The sequence below is a fragment of the Globicephala melas genome, chromosome 17 (genome assembly GCF_963455315.2).
Source record: "Globicephala melas chromosome 17, mGloMel1.2, whole genome shotgun sequence".
NCBI lineage: Eukaryota > Metazoa > Chordata > Mammalia > Artiodactyla > Delphinidae > Globicephala > Globicephala melas.
In genome coordinates, this window is record NC_083330.1 from 43,831,983 (window position 1) to 43,846,338 (window position 14,356).

General features: G+C 37.2%; 1 protein-coding gene across 2 annotated transcripts in view; it reads right to left on the minus strand.

Moving 5' to 3' along the window:
* Positions 1-8,002: 8,002 nt before the first annotated feature.
* RNF19A (ring finger protein 19A, RBR E3 ubiquitin protein ligase) overlaps positions 8,003-14,356 on the minus strand; it is a 61,408-nt gene continuing 55,054 nt past the window's right edge. For both annotated transcript variants that reach the window (XM_060287180.1, XM_030862998.2), the window contains 2 exons: positions 14,008-14,151; positions 8,003-13,351 (listed from right to left, as the gene is read on the minus strand). In XM_060287180.1, the coding sequence (XP_060143163.1) occupies positions 12,661-13,351; positions 14,008-14,151 (835 nt within the window). In that variant the 3' untranslated portion in view covers positions 8,003-12,660. The remainder of the gene's footprint in view (positions 13,352-14,007; positions 14,152-14,356) is intronic.

The window sequence follows — 14,356 nt, forward strand, 5'->3', positions numbered from 1 at the left end:
TGCCCCCACTCTCAGCCTACAAACTGACTCAACTATTCCCACCTAAAGAAGAGTCCCTCTTTCAACATCCAAGCTTCCATCCTTTTCTACACCATCCTGTTTTCAAAAATAGATAATTTTCTCCATTTTCCCCACCTCCCAAATTTCCTGTTTTGAAAAAAATTTGGCTTCTACCTCCCATCACTATTGAAACTGCTCTCAACCACCTGGATCAAATCCAGAAGGCTTTTTTTTTTTTTTTTTTGTGGTACGCGGGCCTCTCACTGTTGTGGCCTCTCCCGTTGCGGAGCACAGGCTCCGGACGCGCAGGCTCAGTGGCCATGGCTCAGGAGCCCAGCCGCTCCGCGGTATGTGGGATCCTCCCAGACAAGGGCACGAACCCGCGTCCCCTGCATCGGCAAGCGGACTCTCAACCACTGCGCCACCAGGGAAGCCCCAGAAGGCTTTTCTTAGTCATAGAATTGTGTTACACTCTTGTAGCCTAAAGAAATTTTTTAGAGATAGTCTCACCTAAAGCTAATCCCTTTATTTATACTGAAGCCCAAATAAGAACACAACAGAATATTGTATAGTATGAAACGCTGAGAAGTGGTGACTGCATTGGTTTTGCCCTTTTGCTGAGATTTGTGGGCAAAGGAGGTGAAACTGAAAGGTGAAGAAGCAAAGCTGTAAGGGCAGCTATAATACCGAATCTAAACTGGCTATTATACTTCTGAATTGCCCAGAATGAGCGCTAATCTATTTAGGCATATGCAGAGAGTACCTCCTTCATAAGCAAGATATCAAGATTAATCATGAGTTATAGCAAAACTTACATTAGAGTGAGTTCAAAGATAGTTTATTATACTTGCCTTTCTATTATTTCATGGGTTTGCTATCTAGAAACAGGATGAAGCAAAGCGGGTTCATTAGGAATTTGTTTTACTCTATTAGCCAGTTGGCACCACCCAGACCAAAAGGACCCCTAAGGACTGATGTGGAAGTCATGGGCTGCTGCCTCTCTCAATTCCCCACACGAGAGACGTCTGTTAGTGCGAAATCTGTCTCCAGAATACAATGCATTTCGTCAAGTTTATCAGTTTTGATACCTTTTGCCAAAAATCAAATAAAAGAGATGGTTGAAGGTTAATTAATAAAGATCAGTGAAAAAGCAGCAGGAGACAGAGCTGCCCCTTCTTTTTTTCTGGAAAGCTGCTTTAGTGCATAGACTTTGGCATTAGATAAACCTAGAATTAAATCCCAACTCAGGATTTAATTGATACTCAGGAGCTGTATAACCTTGAAGACTTTAGATTCCTCATCTGCAAAATGAGGAGGGATACCTTCCTACCACTCAGGGTTGTAGGATTATGTAGTTCTTGTAAAATGCCTGGTGTTACTTCGTAAGTTCCTTATCTTACCTTCTATGTATAGAACTCCTTTCTTCCCATAAGTATAATGATCTCATCTATATTGATAGAAAAGGATAATAAAGCTATTTTCAAATATTAGGGACACCTTTATATTTACTTACTGGGTAAGTCACACACATTAAGACCACGCCAATAGAAATGGGATAGCCAGAGAAGTGGTCTGGTGCCATCTCCTGGAAATCAGTCATGTCACAATAGCCAAGAGATGACTCCACATGTTGAGTTTAACAACCTATTTGTAATAGCATGTGTCTTTTCCAACGTGTCACTGTTTTGAGAGTGAGCCAACACAGATGTATGTCTGGCATAGGTTGGTAGGTGCTTAGCAAATGTTGAATGAATGAATCTAAAAGAACGCTGCCCTAAAAGGTACCCTGGTTTCCAAAATTCAGATTAGAGAAGTTCCTATTACTGAGAACTTTACAGTGACACTCTAAATATTTCTCAAACAGTAGTTCTTGGAATATTTGCATCAGAATCACTTGGAAATCTTAGAGTCCAGGGGTTGGGAATCTAAATTTTAAAATATTTCTTGTGATTCTTAGGCAAGTTGGAATATACACCCACTGTCCTAGAAGCTGAGTGTGTAATAACTAATTAATATCTGAGTTGCATAAGCATCTAAGTGAACTAAACTGTTTATGACCCTCTGAATAAAGTATTGTAGGGGATAAATAAAAAGATAGCTCCTGCTTTTAATGAGCTTATGACTAATTTGGAAGAAACGGAAAATAAAACCAAGTTCAAGAGACTCTAGTAGGAAAAAAAAAAAGCATCAATATAACGTTCAAGTGTCAAAGTTATTAAAAGGGCCAAAGTTAATCAAGAACATTTTCAGGAAGAGGTAAAATCTAAGCCATATTTTTAAATTGACTTGCGTTGATGAGAAGAAAGCGCTCAGTCTGATAGAATTACTTTACTGTAGAATTTCCAGTGTCACAGTGCACTGGAAACTTAGTTTGAAACTCTGCCACTGTCGGCATGCTTCACTGCGAAGTGGTCAGAAACCAGTCAGGATACTTACAAACCAAACTCGGTTTTCTATTTTTCTTATTTTATATGTGAACTATATCTCAATTTTTAAAATTGAGGGGGGAAAAAAGCAAACCATCCAATTCAGACAACAACTTAGGGTCAAATTCCAATCATTTCAAACAGGTCACCCCCTTTAAGTGTGTCACCCCTTTAAGCATGGTCACCCCTTTAATTTATCAGAAGGAATAAAAGCTATGGATGTGTGAAAGACTAAATACTTCCATGCTACAATGGGAAATGAGCATGTCTAGTCTTAACCATTCCCATTTAATGCTGTATTGGAGGTTGAAGCCGGTAAAAGAAGGAAAAAAAGAAAAGTTACTAAAGGCTTCCAGACTGGAAAGGAAGAAATAAAGCTGTCTTTATTTGTAGACATGATCGTCTGTGTAGAAGAATCCTAGAGAATCTGCCAAAAAATTATTAGAATTAATAAATGACTTAGAAGTTTGTAGGATTTCCAGATCAATCTACAAAAATTGTATTGCTATACAGGCAACCTTGGAGATATTGCAGGTTTATTGTGAATATCACAATAAAGTGAGTCATATGAATTTTTGGGTTTCCCAGTGCATATGAAAGTTACACTTACACTATACTGTAGTCTATTAGGTATGCAGTAGCATTATGTCTAAAAAATTGTATGCACCATAATTAAAAAATACTCCATTGATGGGCTTCCCTGGTGGCGCAGTGGTTAAGAGTCCTGCTGCCAATGCAGGGGACACGGGTTCGAGCCCTGGCCCGGGCAGATCCCACATGCCACGGAGCGATTAAGCCCGTGCGCCGTGCTCCACAATAAGAGAAGCCACTGCAATGAGAAGCCCGCGCACCGCAACGAAGACCCAACGCAGCCAAAAATAAAAATAAATTAAAAAAAAAAGTCCATTGCTAAAAAATGCTAACCATCATCTGCCACAAAACTTCAGTTTATTAAAACACCATATCTTCAAAGCACAATAAAGCAAAGTGCAATAAAACAAGGTATGTCTGTATACTATTAATGAAAAATCAGAAATTGAGATTTTCTTTAAAAAATCTACAAAAACAGTTTCTGAAAACTACAAAACACTGTTTAAAGAAATTTTAAAAACTAAATGGATAGATACAATGTATTCATGGATCAGAAGAGTCAATATCATTAAGATGCTAATCTTCCCCCAATTGATCTATAGATTCAATTGAATCACAATAAAAATCCCAGCAGGCTTTTTTGTAGAAATCTAGAAATTCCAGTATAAAAACAGTATTCAGATCACAGGGAAAGGATAGATTATATAACAGTGTCATCACAAACAACTTTCTAAACGGAAGAAAATAAGATTGGACCTCCATATTACATACTAAACATAAATTCAATACAGATTAAAGCAAAGGTAAAAAATTAAATAACTATCTTTCAAGAAACCTAGGAGACTAAGTATCATTTAGGAGCAGGGGAGACCTTAACCACAATTAGAGGCCTGAAATATACCATTAGACACATTTGAAAATTAGAGCTTTCATATGGCAAAAGAATATATATGAGTAAAAAGTGTATGGGGAGCCTCTGAATTATCTTTGCAACTCTTCTTTAAGTTTAAAAATATTATAGGGCTTCCCTGGTGGCGCAGTGGTTAAGAATCCACCTGTCAATGCAGGGGGCATGGGTTCGAGCCCTGGTCAGGGAAGATCCCACATGCCGCGGAACAACTAAGCCCATGCGCCACAACTACTGAGCCTGCGCTCTGGAGCCTGCGAGCCACAACTACTGAGCCCACGTGCCACAACTACTGAAGCCCGCACACCTAGAGCCTGTGCTCCACAACAAGGAAGCCTGCGCACCGCAACGAATGAGTAGCCCCCTAAAGCAGAAACTAACACACCATTGTAAAGCAATTATACTCCAATAAAGATGTTAAAAAAAAAAGAGTAGCCCCCACTCACCGCAACTAGAGAAAGCCCGCGCACAGCAACGAAGACCCAACGCAGCCAAAAAAAAAAAAAATTCTAAATAAAGTTGAAGAAAAAAGTGCACAGCAAGAAAAGTTAAAGTCAATAATCAAATACTAGATTTAGAGAAAAATATAATAAAAATATAACTTAATAGTAATATATATAATATATAGCTATTATGATAGCTATAATATATAATAAAGATATCTTTTAAACTGACAAGGAGAAAACAACTCAAAAAATATAGGCAAAAAATATTAAAGTCAATTTAGAGAACAGCAAATCAAATACCATCATTTCCCTCCCCTCATAAAAAAGAAAACCACACAAAAAGATGTACAAATTCACTCATAGGGATATGAAAAATCAAGTAGTAGGTATTACTTTATACCAAACAGCCTTGCAAAAACTATAAAGCTCCTAATATCTATTGTCGGTGGAATACAGGGGAAAGAGGACTCGTGTATTGTTAGTGGAATTGGAAATTGTGACAACCTTTTTGGGAAGGCAATCTGATAATCTTATTAAAGTTAAAAATACATATACTTTTCAATGTAGCTATTTGATTTCCATGAATCCATCTCCCATACTCCAAACCACCAGAAAACAAGGACTTATGTATGAGGATGTTTCTTGCAGTGTTTGTAGAGAGGAAAACAAAACAAAAGAGACACAAAGTGAATACCCATGAACATGCAGCCATCAAAACGAATGAACTGGAGCTATATCACGTGACTCGGACTGATTTCTGAGATATTGAGAAAATCGCGACAATAATCAATAGATATTGAGAAAATCGCGACAATAATCAATACATATACGCACTGTGTAAGATTATATGAATGTAGAGAAAGCTATGCTATCACACACACTTGATCATTTTCAGTGGTTATGGGGGAAGGTAATGTGGGAAGAAGGGTAGAGAAGGGAAAGGGGGAGCAAAGAAAAAAGAGAAAGGAAAAAGGGGGACGGGGAAAGAAAGTCTTTTGTGCACAGTTTATTTAAACTCTCAGTAGTACTTGTCTCTAAAACATCAGTTTGCACATTACCTCTAAAGCAACGATGATTCTTTATTTAGCTGAACGTATTACATTTTCCTTAAACAGAAAAAAAAGCCCCCGGAAACAAAAGTAAAATGCCTTGGCTATTCCAACCCTGAAAAAAGATGTTCCAGTGGCTGTCATACATCCTAGAATATTTATGAATTAACCTATTTGGCATAAAACCTTGTTAAAAGTTTCAGCCACTGTCTTGTTTCAAAACTTATTCTAGTGGACAATGTAATGAAGTGATTGGTCACCAACTCTGAGGCCTTGGTCCACAAATATTCTCATGTCTTTGCTCAGCTGTTCTGTCCCATCATAGCAAGCTTATCCTCAATTCCCTCTCCGTAGATGAAGTACTTATTAAGCGCACACATAGGAAAAAGTAAAGATATGGTTCTTGCCCCAGAGACCCTACAGTTTCTTTCTTTTTAAGGTTTCTGGTTTCCTAGTATCCTGAATTCAGAATTTGGAGGCACCTGGTACGCATGCGGTTGTGAAATATCTAAGTTTTACCTCCTTCATGCAGGCCAAAAGGTAGCAGAAATAGGTGCTCCAACATTATTAGGCAAAAAGCTGCAAAGAAAAACAATAAAAGCAGGAATATGTCAGCACCAGACAACCAGCAAATTGCCACACTCTAGGATTAGCAAACTCTGTGATCACAGAGGAAAGAGCTTATCACGCCTTGCTGCTCCTATTATGTAAATAAAAAGGAATTGCTTACTAACCCTGAAAATGTGGACCTCCGTGGTATAAAAAAAAAAAAATTCAGAAGGTCCAGACAGCCTTAATAACAATTTCTACCAAACATTCAAGGAAGACATAATTCCAGTCTTACATATTCTGATACTGAAGTTTATCCCAGGAGGTTAGTTTAACATTTAAAGAATCAAATTCACTATGTTAACACATTAAAGGAATAAATCACAATTACATGATAGATGACCCTCCCCCCAAAATAGCAGCCAATAAAATTCAGCATATTTCCCAAGGTAAACATTCTTGGCAAACTAAGAGTTAGAAAAGAATTTAATAATTTTGATAAAGGGTATCTACAAATATATCTACAAATATATCTGAAATATAAATATCGTAATTAATGGCTGAAATGTTGAAAGGGTTCCCTTTGAGATTATTAACGAGTTAACAATGCCCCCCAAACCACTGCTATTCAGCATTATGCACTTGAAGTCCTAGCCAGTCCAAATGGGCCAGAAAAAGAAATATATGATGCAGCGATCAAAGAGAAATATTTGAATCCCTGTTCTGCCACTAACCAGCAATGTAATTCTGGGCAAAATGCTAACCCTGTGTCTCAGTTTCCTCATCTGTAAAATGGGCATAATGAGTACCTCCTTCACAGGGTTGTTCTAAAGAGTAAACAAGAATATTTTAAAAGTACATAGAAAGTGTTTGACACTACAAAGCACTGTAAAAGTGTTTGTTAAATAAAAAAATAATTATTCACAGATGACGACTGTGTATAGAGAAATCTCAAAGAATCTAGAGGTAAAGTCTTGGAATTAAGAGTACCGTTTCCTAGATGCAAAATCATTACATAAAAATTAGCCACATTTCTATATACTAACAAACAGAAAATGATACCTAAAAAATCAAGTACCCAGGAATAAAACTTAAAAAAAGATGTGAAAGATCTTTAGAGGAATAAGTATAGGTTCAATGCAATCCCAACCAAAATTGATAGAATGCAACGAGGTTATTCTAAAATGTTTATGGAAATGTAAAGTGCTAAGAACAGTCAAGACACTCTCCAAGAAAAACAAGGTGGCCAACATATTTCTAGATATCAAACAAATTCCAAGACTGACGTCTAACTCGTCCATTAACTCACCTGGGGGAAGATCTCTTTCTGGAATGCTCATCCAATAGGTATGTCTTCATAGTTCCTCCCTCACTTCCTTTAGATCTTTGTACCAATGTCACCTAAGGAGACATCTTTCCAGTTTTCCCTGTATAAAACAGCACTACCCAATACTTCTGGTCACTTTTCCCCCCATCCCATATTTTCATAGCAACCATTATCTGACATTATTTTAAGGTATGTGTATATGTTTTATTTATGTCACTCGCTTGACTATAAGCTTGCTGAAACCAGAGAATGTTTATTTAGTACAATGCTGTATCTCCAGATTTACTCTTTGTTGAATGAATAAATAAATTGGCAGAAATCACAAAGATTCTCACTGGCATAGGAAATGTAGTGATTAAATTTGAACTAAACTTATAAACTGCAAACTCTCCTTCACTATTCATATATTAAATGATGGCTACCAAAATGCTATAACTCTCCCAGGTTTAGAATACTATTTTGGGCATCCAGAAACAACCAGTATGTAAATACTGGCTTTAAGCAATGATATCTCATACTTAATTAAGGGAAATGAAACAAATTCATTAAAAGAGCCATATAAAATGTAGCTGAAAATCTTAATTGACTCTAAAATTGGCAAAATGATATAAGGAGTAGGAGTTTAGGTATTTTGCTCATGTTATGTATGAATTAATAGCTCTGATGGTTTTCAACATATATTTTATCCTTTGGTGATCAAAGTTTTTTTTATTTTTAATTGAAATATAGTTGACATACAATATTATGTTAGTTTAAGGTGTACTACATAGTGATTTGACATTTACATACAAAATGATCATTATGATAAATCTAGTAACCATCTGTCTCCAAAGTTATTACAATATTATTGACCATATTCTTTTTGATGTATATTACATCCCTGGGGCTCATTTATTTTATAACTGGAAGTTTGTATCTTTTAACCCTCATCACTTACTTTGCCCAAAGCACCCTCCTTCCCCTGAATCTGGCAACCACCCATTTGTTCTCTTTATCTGAGTCTGTTTTCATTTTGCTTTTTTAGATCCCACATATAAGTGAGATCATATGATATCTGTCTTTGACTTACCTCACTTAGCATAATGCCCTATACATCCATCCATGTTGCTGCAAATGGCACAATTTCATTCTTCTTTATGGCTTATATTCACATGGAAAAACCTGAACTTTTGGCCAACACTATGTGTATGTGTGTGTGTGTATGTGTGTATATACACACATACACACACACACCTTCTCTATCCATTCACCTACTGATGGGCACTTAGATTGCTTCCATATCTTGCCTATTGTAAATAATGCTGCTATGAACATAGCGGTGCATATATCTTTTCAAATTAGTGTTTTTGGTTCTTCAGAAAAATACCCAGAACTGTAATTGCTGGATCATTTGGTAATTCCACTTTCAGTTTCTTGAGGGGCCTCCATACTGTTCTCCATGGTGGCCGTACCAATTTACATTCCTACCAACAGCGCAGGATGGTCCCCTTTTCTCCACATCCTCGCCAATACTTGTTATTTGTTTTTGTTGTCTTTTTGATTACAGTCATTGTGACAGATGTGAGGGGCTATCTCACTGTGGTTTTGATTTGCATTTCCCTAATGATAGTGATGTTGAGCATCTTTTCATGTGCCTGTTGGCCATCTGTATGTCTTTTCTGGAAAAATGTCTCTTCAGGTCCTCTGTCCATTTTTTTAACGGAATTTTTTTTGATATTCAGTTGTATGAGTTCTTTATATATTTTGGATATTAACCTCTTATCACACATATCATTTGCAAACATCTCCTTCCACTCAGTAGGCTGCCTTTTCACTTGATAGATGGTTTCCTTTGCTGTGCAAAAGCGCATGGGTCTAGTACCTGGGCTCCTTTCGAATTTCTCCCTCTGCATTGGGACTCTGAGCACGTGAGACTTTGCATGTGCCCTCTAAGAGCAGAGTCTCTCTATCCTACAGCCCTCCAGCTCTCAAACATAAGCTCTGCTTTTTAGAATCAGCATGTTTTTAAAAAGCCCTATTTTCAAAACCAGATGTCCTGGGGGCTCATCTTTTGACATAGAACTCCTGGGCTAGGAGCCCAACATGGGGCTCAGACCCCTCATTCCTTGGGGAGGACCTCTGTGCTTGTGATATTCCTCCCATTTGTGGGTCACTGACCTGGGGGTGTGAGTCCTGACTATACCGAGTCTCCACGCCTTCTACGCATCTGTTGTGGCCCCTTCTTTATATCTTTAGCTGTGGAAAATCTTATCTGCTAGTCTTCGGGTCATTTTCATAGATAATTACTCTGTAAATCATTGTAATTTTGGTGTGCCCGTGGGAGGAGGTGAGTTTAGTCTTCCTTCTCCATCATCATGGGGAAGTTCTCCAAAATTTGTATCTAACTAGACAATATACTATGGAAAATCTTACGTATTTACAAATTAACCCAATTTCTGGTGAAAATAAGATGAATTGTATAAATTTAACATAAAAAGCTTACTAACTCAGTGCTCTGAAGCTGGAAATTTGTACATTTAAGAGAATTCAGTTAAACTGGTAGCCCACACAATAAACAGTAGAGTATATGATCACTATCTGTGTATTCTTTCTCTCACCACTATGCGATTTTCCCCTTAAAGAAAGCAAAGTGTAAAGGGCTTTTAAAAGATTTTGATGTGTTAAGGCCTGTCTTGAACTGTGGAGTGTTCTCTTATGCTATGATAGCCCAAGGTTGAGCTCCAGAGGAATCTGGTTTGGTCCTTAATTAATCCAGGTTTGAAGGAACTTCTTAAGTCAGTTGAAAGGATTAGGTCATTTTTAAAGTGAGACTGAGGCAGTACTGGTTGGGGTACAACCAGGAGAGGGATGGGGTGCACCGACTGCACAGGCCTCCTAACTCAGCACCGCCTTTGCTGTATTCCTCCTAAGATCATTTAGCTTTCCATTTACTCTTTAGCTTTTTTACAGAAATGTCAAGCAGGCAGTCAACATATTCATATATATTATTTTCATGAAGTATTAACTATGTAACAGGAAAACAGAAAAACCATCTATGTATTTTATAGAGGCTATGAGAATAGAAAGCGTTTCATTACAATTATTAGCTTGAATTTAAATGGCTCTAGTTTCATAATCTAATGTTGCCAGAGTAGAATCTCTTAAAAGTCTTTTAAGACCTTTTTACTTTTCTTCTTTTTTTTTAATCTTTGTTTTTATTTTACAAATTTATTTATTTTTGGCTGCATTGGGTCTTCGTTGCTGCACACGGGCTTTCTCTAGTTGCGGCGAGCGGGGGCTACTCTTCGTTGTGGTGCATGGGCCTCTCATTGCAGTGGCTTCTCTTGTTGCAGAGCATAGGCTCTAGGTGCACGGGCTCAGTAGTTGTGGCACACGGGCTCAGCAGTTGTAGCTCACGGGCTCTAGAGTGCAGGCTCAGTAGTTGTGGTGCACGGGCTTAGGTGCTCCGCGGCATGTGGGATCTTCCTGGACCAGGCTCAAACCCGTGTCCCCTGCATTGGCAGGCAAATTCTTAACCACTGCACCACCAGGGAAACCCTACTTTTCTTTTAAGATGAGGATTTATAATGCTTATCTCTTCACAATTTAATGACAGCTCTATTTACTTTTCAACCAACATACTTTAAAGAAATGAATTTATGTTGATGAATAAAGCAGCTTCTTTCTGGAGGAAAGGCAGGTATTCGACATGAAGAAAGGATAGTTTCTAATACTGTTTGTTGAGAAGTTCAGCAGATGCTTCCCTCTAGGCTGAGACTAGAATGCAGAATCCTCTCAGTGGCTTGCAATATTTACGAATTTGCCACATGGCAAATGAATATTCCTGTTCTTATAAAAATGTCAGTGCACAAACCATAGGCAGCGATACATTAGTATTTACATTTATTTCATGTATGCAGTTTACACACTCACTATTGAACAAAATTGGAATGCAGACAAATATACAAATACCATAATAAGCATTATAAAATAAAATAACTGGCACTAGTGTTATAAGCATATTAATGGGCCTGGTGAGAAAAATGATGAAAGAAGACTGCAGCCCATGGCATTTTTCTTTTTATCAAAAGAAAAAGCTCTGTAGCACCATAATGGTAATACTTAAAAGAAACACATAAGATGGAATATTTTAACTGAGGTTAGCCTGTTTTATTTAAGTGAATTATACTGGAAGTTAACAGTATAGGCAATATTTTGGCCAACTTCTGTTTATGTCAGCTGAACATCTTCCATAAACAAAAGCAAAGGAAAATAAAGCCAGCCATATACAGACCCCTCCTTAGTACTTGGTACAAACTCTGCACCGTGCTTTGATTTCATGATTGGAGAAGATATACATGTGCTAAAAACTGAGGTTATGTAAAGTTATTCACTAAAGCCTGAGTGTGTCTTTGGTAGGCTAATACTTTTTCAGCATTGTTACTGTTAATCATATTTATGTTTCTCTACCCTGTATTTTTCTACATAATCCAAGGTGGCTAGAGAGGACATTATGGAAAACAATACAGCAAAACCCTCAAACAAGTAGGCCCTTAAAATCTACTCTATTCTGAAGGCACCAAGAATCAGTGGGGTGCAAACTTCCCCTTAATGAAAGGTGACTTTTTTGTAATACTTATAAACTAATGGAATTTTATTTTGCAGTTTTATATATTTTATTTGGTGCTGTCAGTATACTTAATTACCTACTTTTACACTTTTCTTCTAAGATGGCAACAGTATACAAGATATATAGGGTACCAGGTGTTTCTATTTCAAAGTTGTGCAAAAACTGCCACAATCTTGCTCAAAGTGTCTAAGTATCCAAATGGTAGCAAATGGGCTGCATTAAGCTGTATATATCCACACTGCATATGAAGAAAAAAATGAAATTTATGCCCAGTTATGAACATAAATGTTACAAAGTGTATCATATACTGCGAGTAACCTGCAAGGTTCTTTAAACAGTATCTTTTAGTGGTTTCAATAAAATGTCACTAACCACTTAGCCCTAAGCCTCAAGTTCTCTTCATAAGAATGCTGTAGAACTGCATTAGTATTTTATATTGATTATAAATTAAGCCAAATTTCTATCTAAATACACAAGTATGTGCTTCAAGCAATGTTTTGTGGCAAACACACAAAACATAATTCTCTTAAGAATTACTGTCCTTACAATAATGCACTTTTAAAGCCTTCATTTCATAGTTTGGTAATTAAGATCCACATGAAACACAATGCTTTGTTGAACACAGAAAATGTATCTGCATTATGATGATGCAACCCAGCGTTTGCTGGCAACTTGAAACTTAAAATAGTCACGTGCAGTTCAACCAGCTCCAAACAATGTTTTTCAAGTGGTAATTATTTTGCAGCATTTGTAGGTCTATATATCAGTCTGAATTGCAACTTTTAATTCCACTGTCTGATGTGAGTGGTTGTTATTTGCTTCTTTTAGTGCACTGCCAAAATATAAATCAATATTGGTTTTTATACCACTGTTGCCATGTTCTTCAGCAATATGATTCAACTGTGGAACTTCTGAACATGAAGCAGTTTTAGTAAGCACAGAAATGCTACACTGATGGGGGGAATTTTCCAGACGGTCGTTTTCTACCTCAGGAAGAATGTTAACAGTAGCAAAGCGGGTGTGATAATCAGTGGAACCATGACTACAAGAAGTTTTCATGCTTTCTAGGTCAGAACAACTAAATTCAGAAAAATGACTAGAGTGGGAATCTGCTACAGAAGGCATACTGTCACTGAGGGATGGTGCCTCGAATTCACTTGAGTTCGTACTCTGCTGTTCTAACAACTGTGCATCCATGTCCTCTCTGGTCTCATTTATCTTCATGTTACTCTTTTTCCTCAATTTACCACTTTTTGATTTCTTTCCTGCTGCTGCTTCTTTGGACCACTTGGTGGCACTGGATTTACCTTCAGGCAAGCCACTGGATGAACCCCCAGGATGACTTCGGGTGGCACTGCCATCCTCCACACTGCTGCTTCCACTGTTGTGCCTGAATTTGGATGGCTTTGACTCGATATCTACCTGAACCTCCATACTGTTGCCTTCTCTGGAACATAAGAGTAACACATATAAATTTCTGACTTCCTCTTTTGAAAAAGAAAAATGCAAATGACAGCAAAGGGGGAGAGGCTTCTGTGTGAAAACTTCAAAGACTATATAAAAGCTATTAGAACAAATTAATGCAGGATACATTCTACTAATAGAAAAAAGTTGCTTGAAATAAGAGGACTATCTTTAAAATAATACTTCAATTTAAAATAAAACAGAAGCAACTACACTCATTGCTTATACTATTCCAGGTACTATGCTACCTTCTCCATTTTTTTTCAGAACAGTTGTATTGAGATATAATTTGCATTTCATAAAATTCACCTGTTTCAAGTGCACAATTCAGTGGTTTATAGTATATTCACAGAGTTTGCAACTATCACCACTATTGAACTTCAGAACATTTTCATCATCCCCAAAAGAAACCCATTAGCAGCCAGTTCCCATTCTTCCCCCTCCCCAACCCCTAGCAACCACTAACCTAATTTCTGTCTCTATGGATCTGCCTATTCTGGACATCTCACCACTTTCTTCTTGCAGAGAACCTAACAGTAGATAACCATTATTCACACTAATTTTGCCTAATGATAGGGATAATTCTTTACAAATTAATTTAAAAAATACTTCTGACTTTATAACAATTTTTTTCCTTACTTGTCCAATGGGATGTAGGAATTCAGAATGGATCCTGCCATTGCCTTGGTGCTGGCATTATCACTAACTGTTCCCAAACTGACTGTGCCAGATTCTCCACTTAGGCTGTACCGTTCTTTCTGTACATCTGCTTGTACTTCCAACCTTAAAGAGAGGGGTATTAGAAAAAAAATCAACTACATATAATATCAACACTACTATGAGAATGTATCTTTAAATAATTCAGTAACAAGAAGCTATTTTAGAAACAACTATAAACATTATTTTTCTAAGTTTCCTTTTATTTGATTATTCAAATTCTACTGCAGCACATTGAACAGTACCAGCCATCCAGATAAAATGGTAAAAT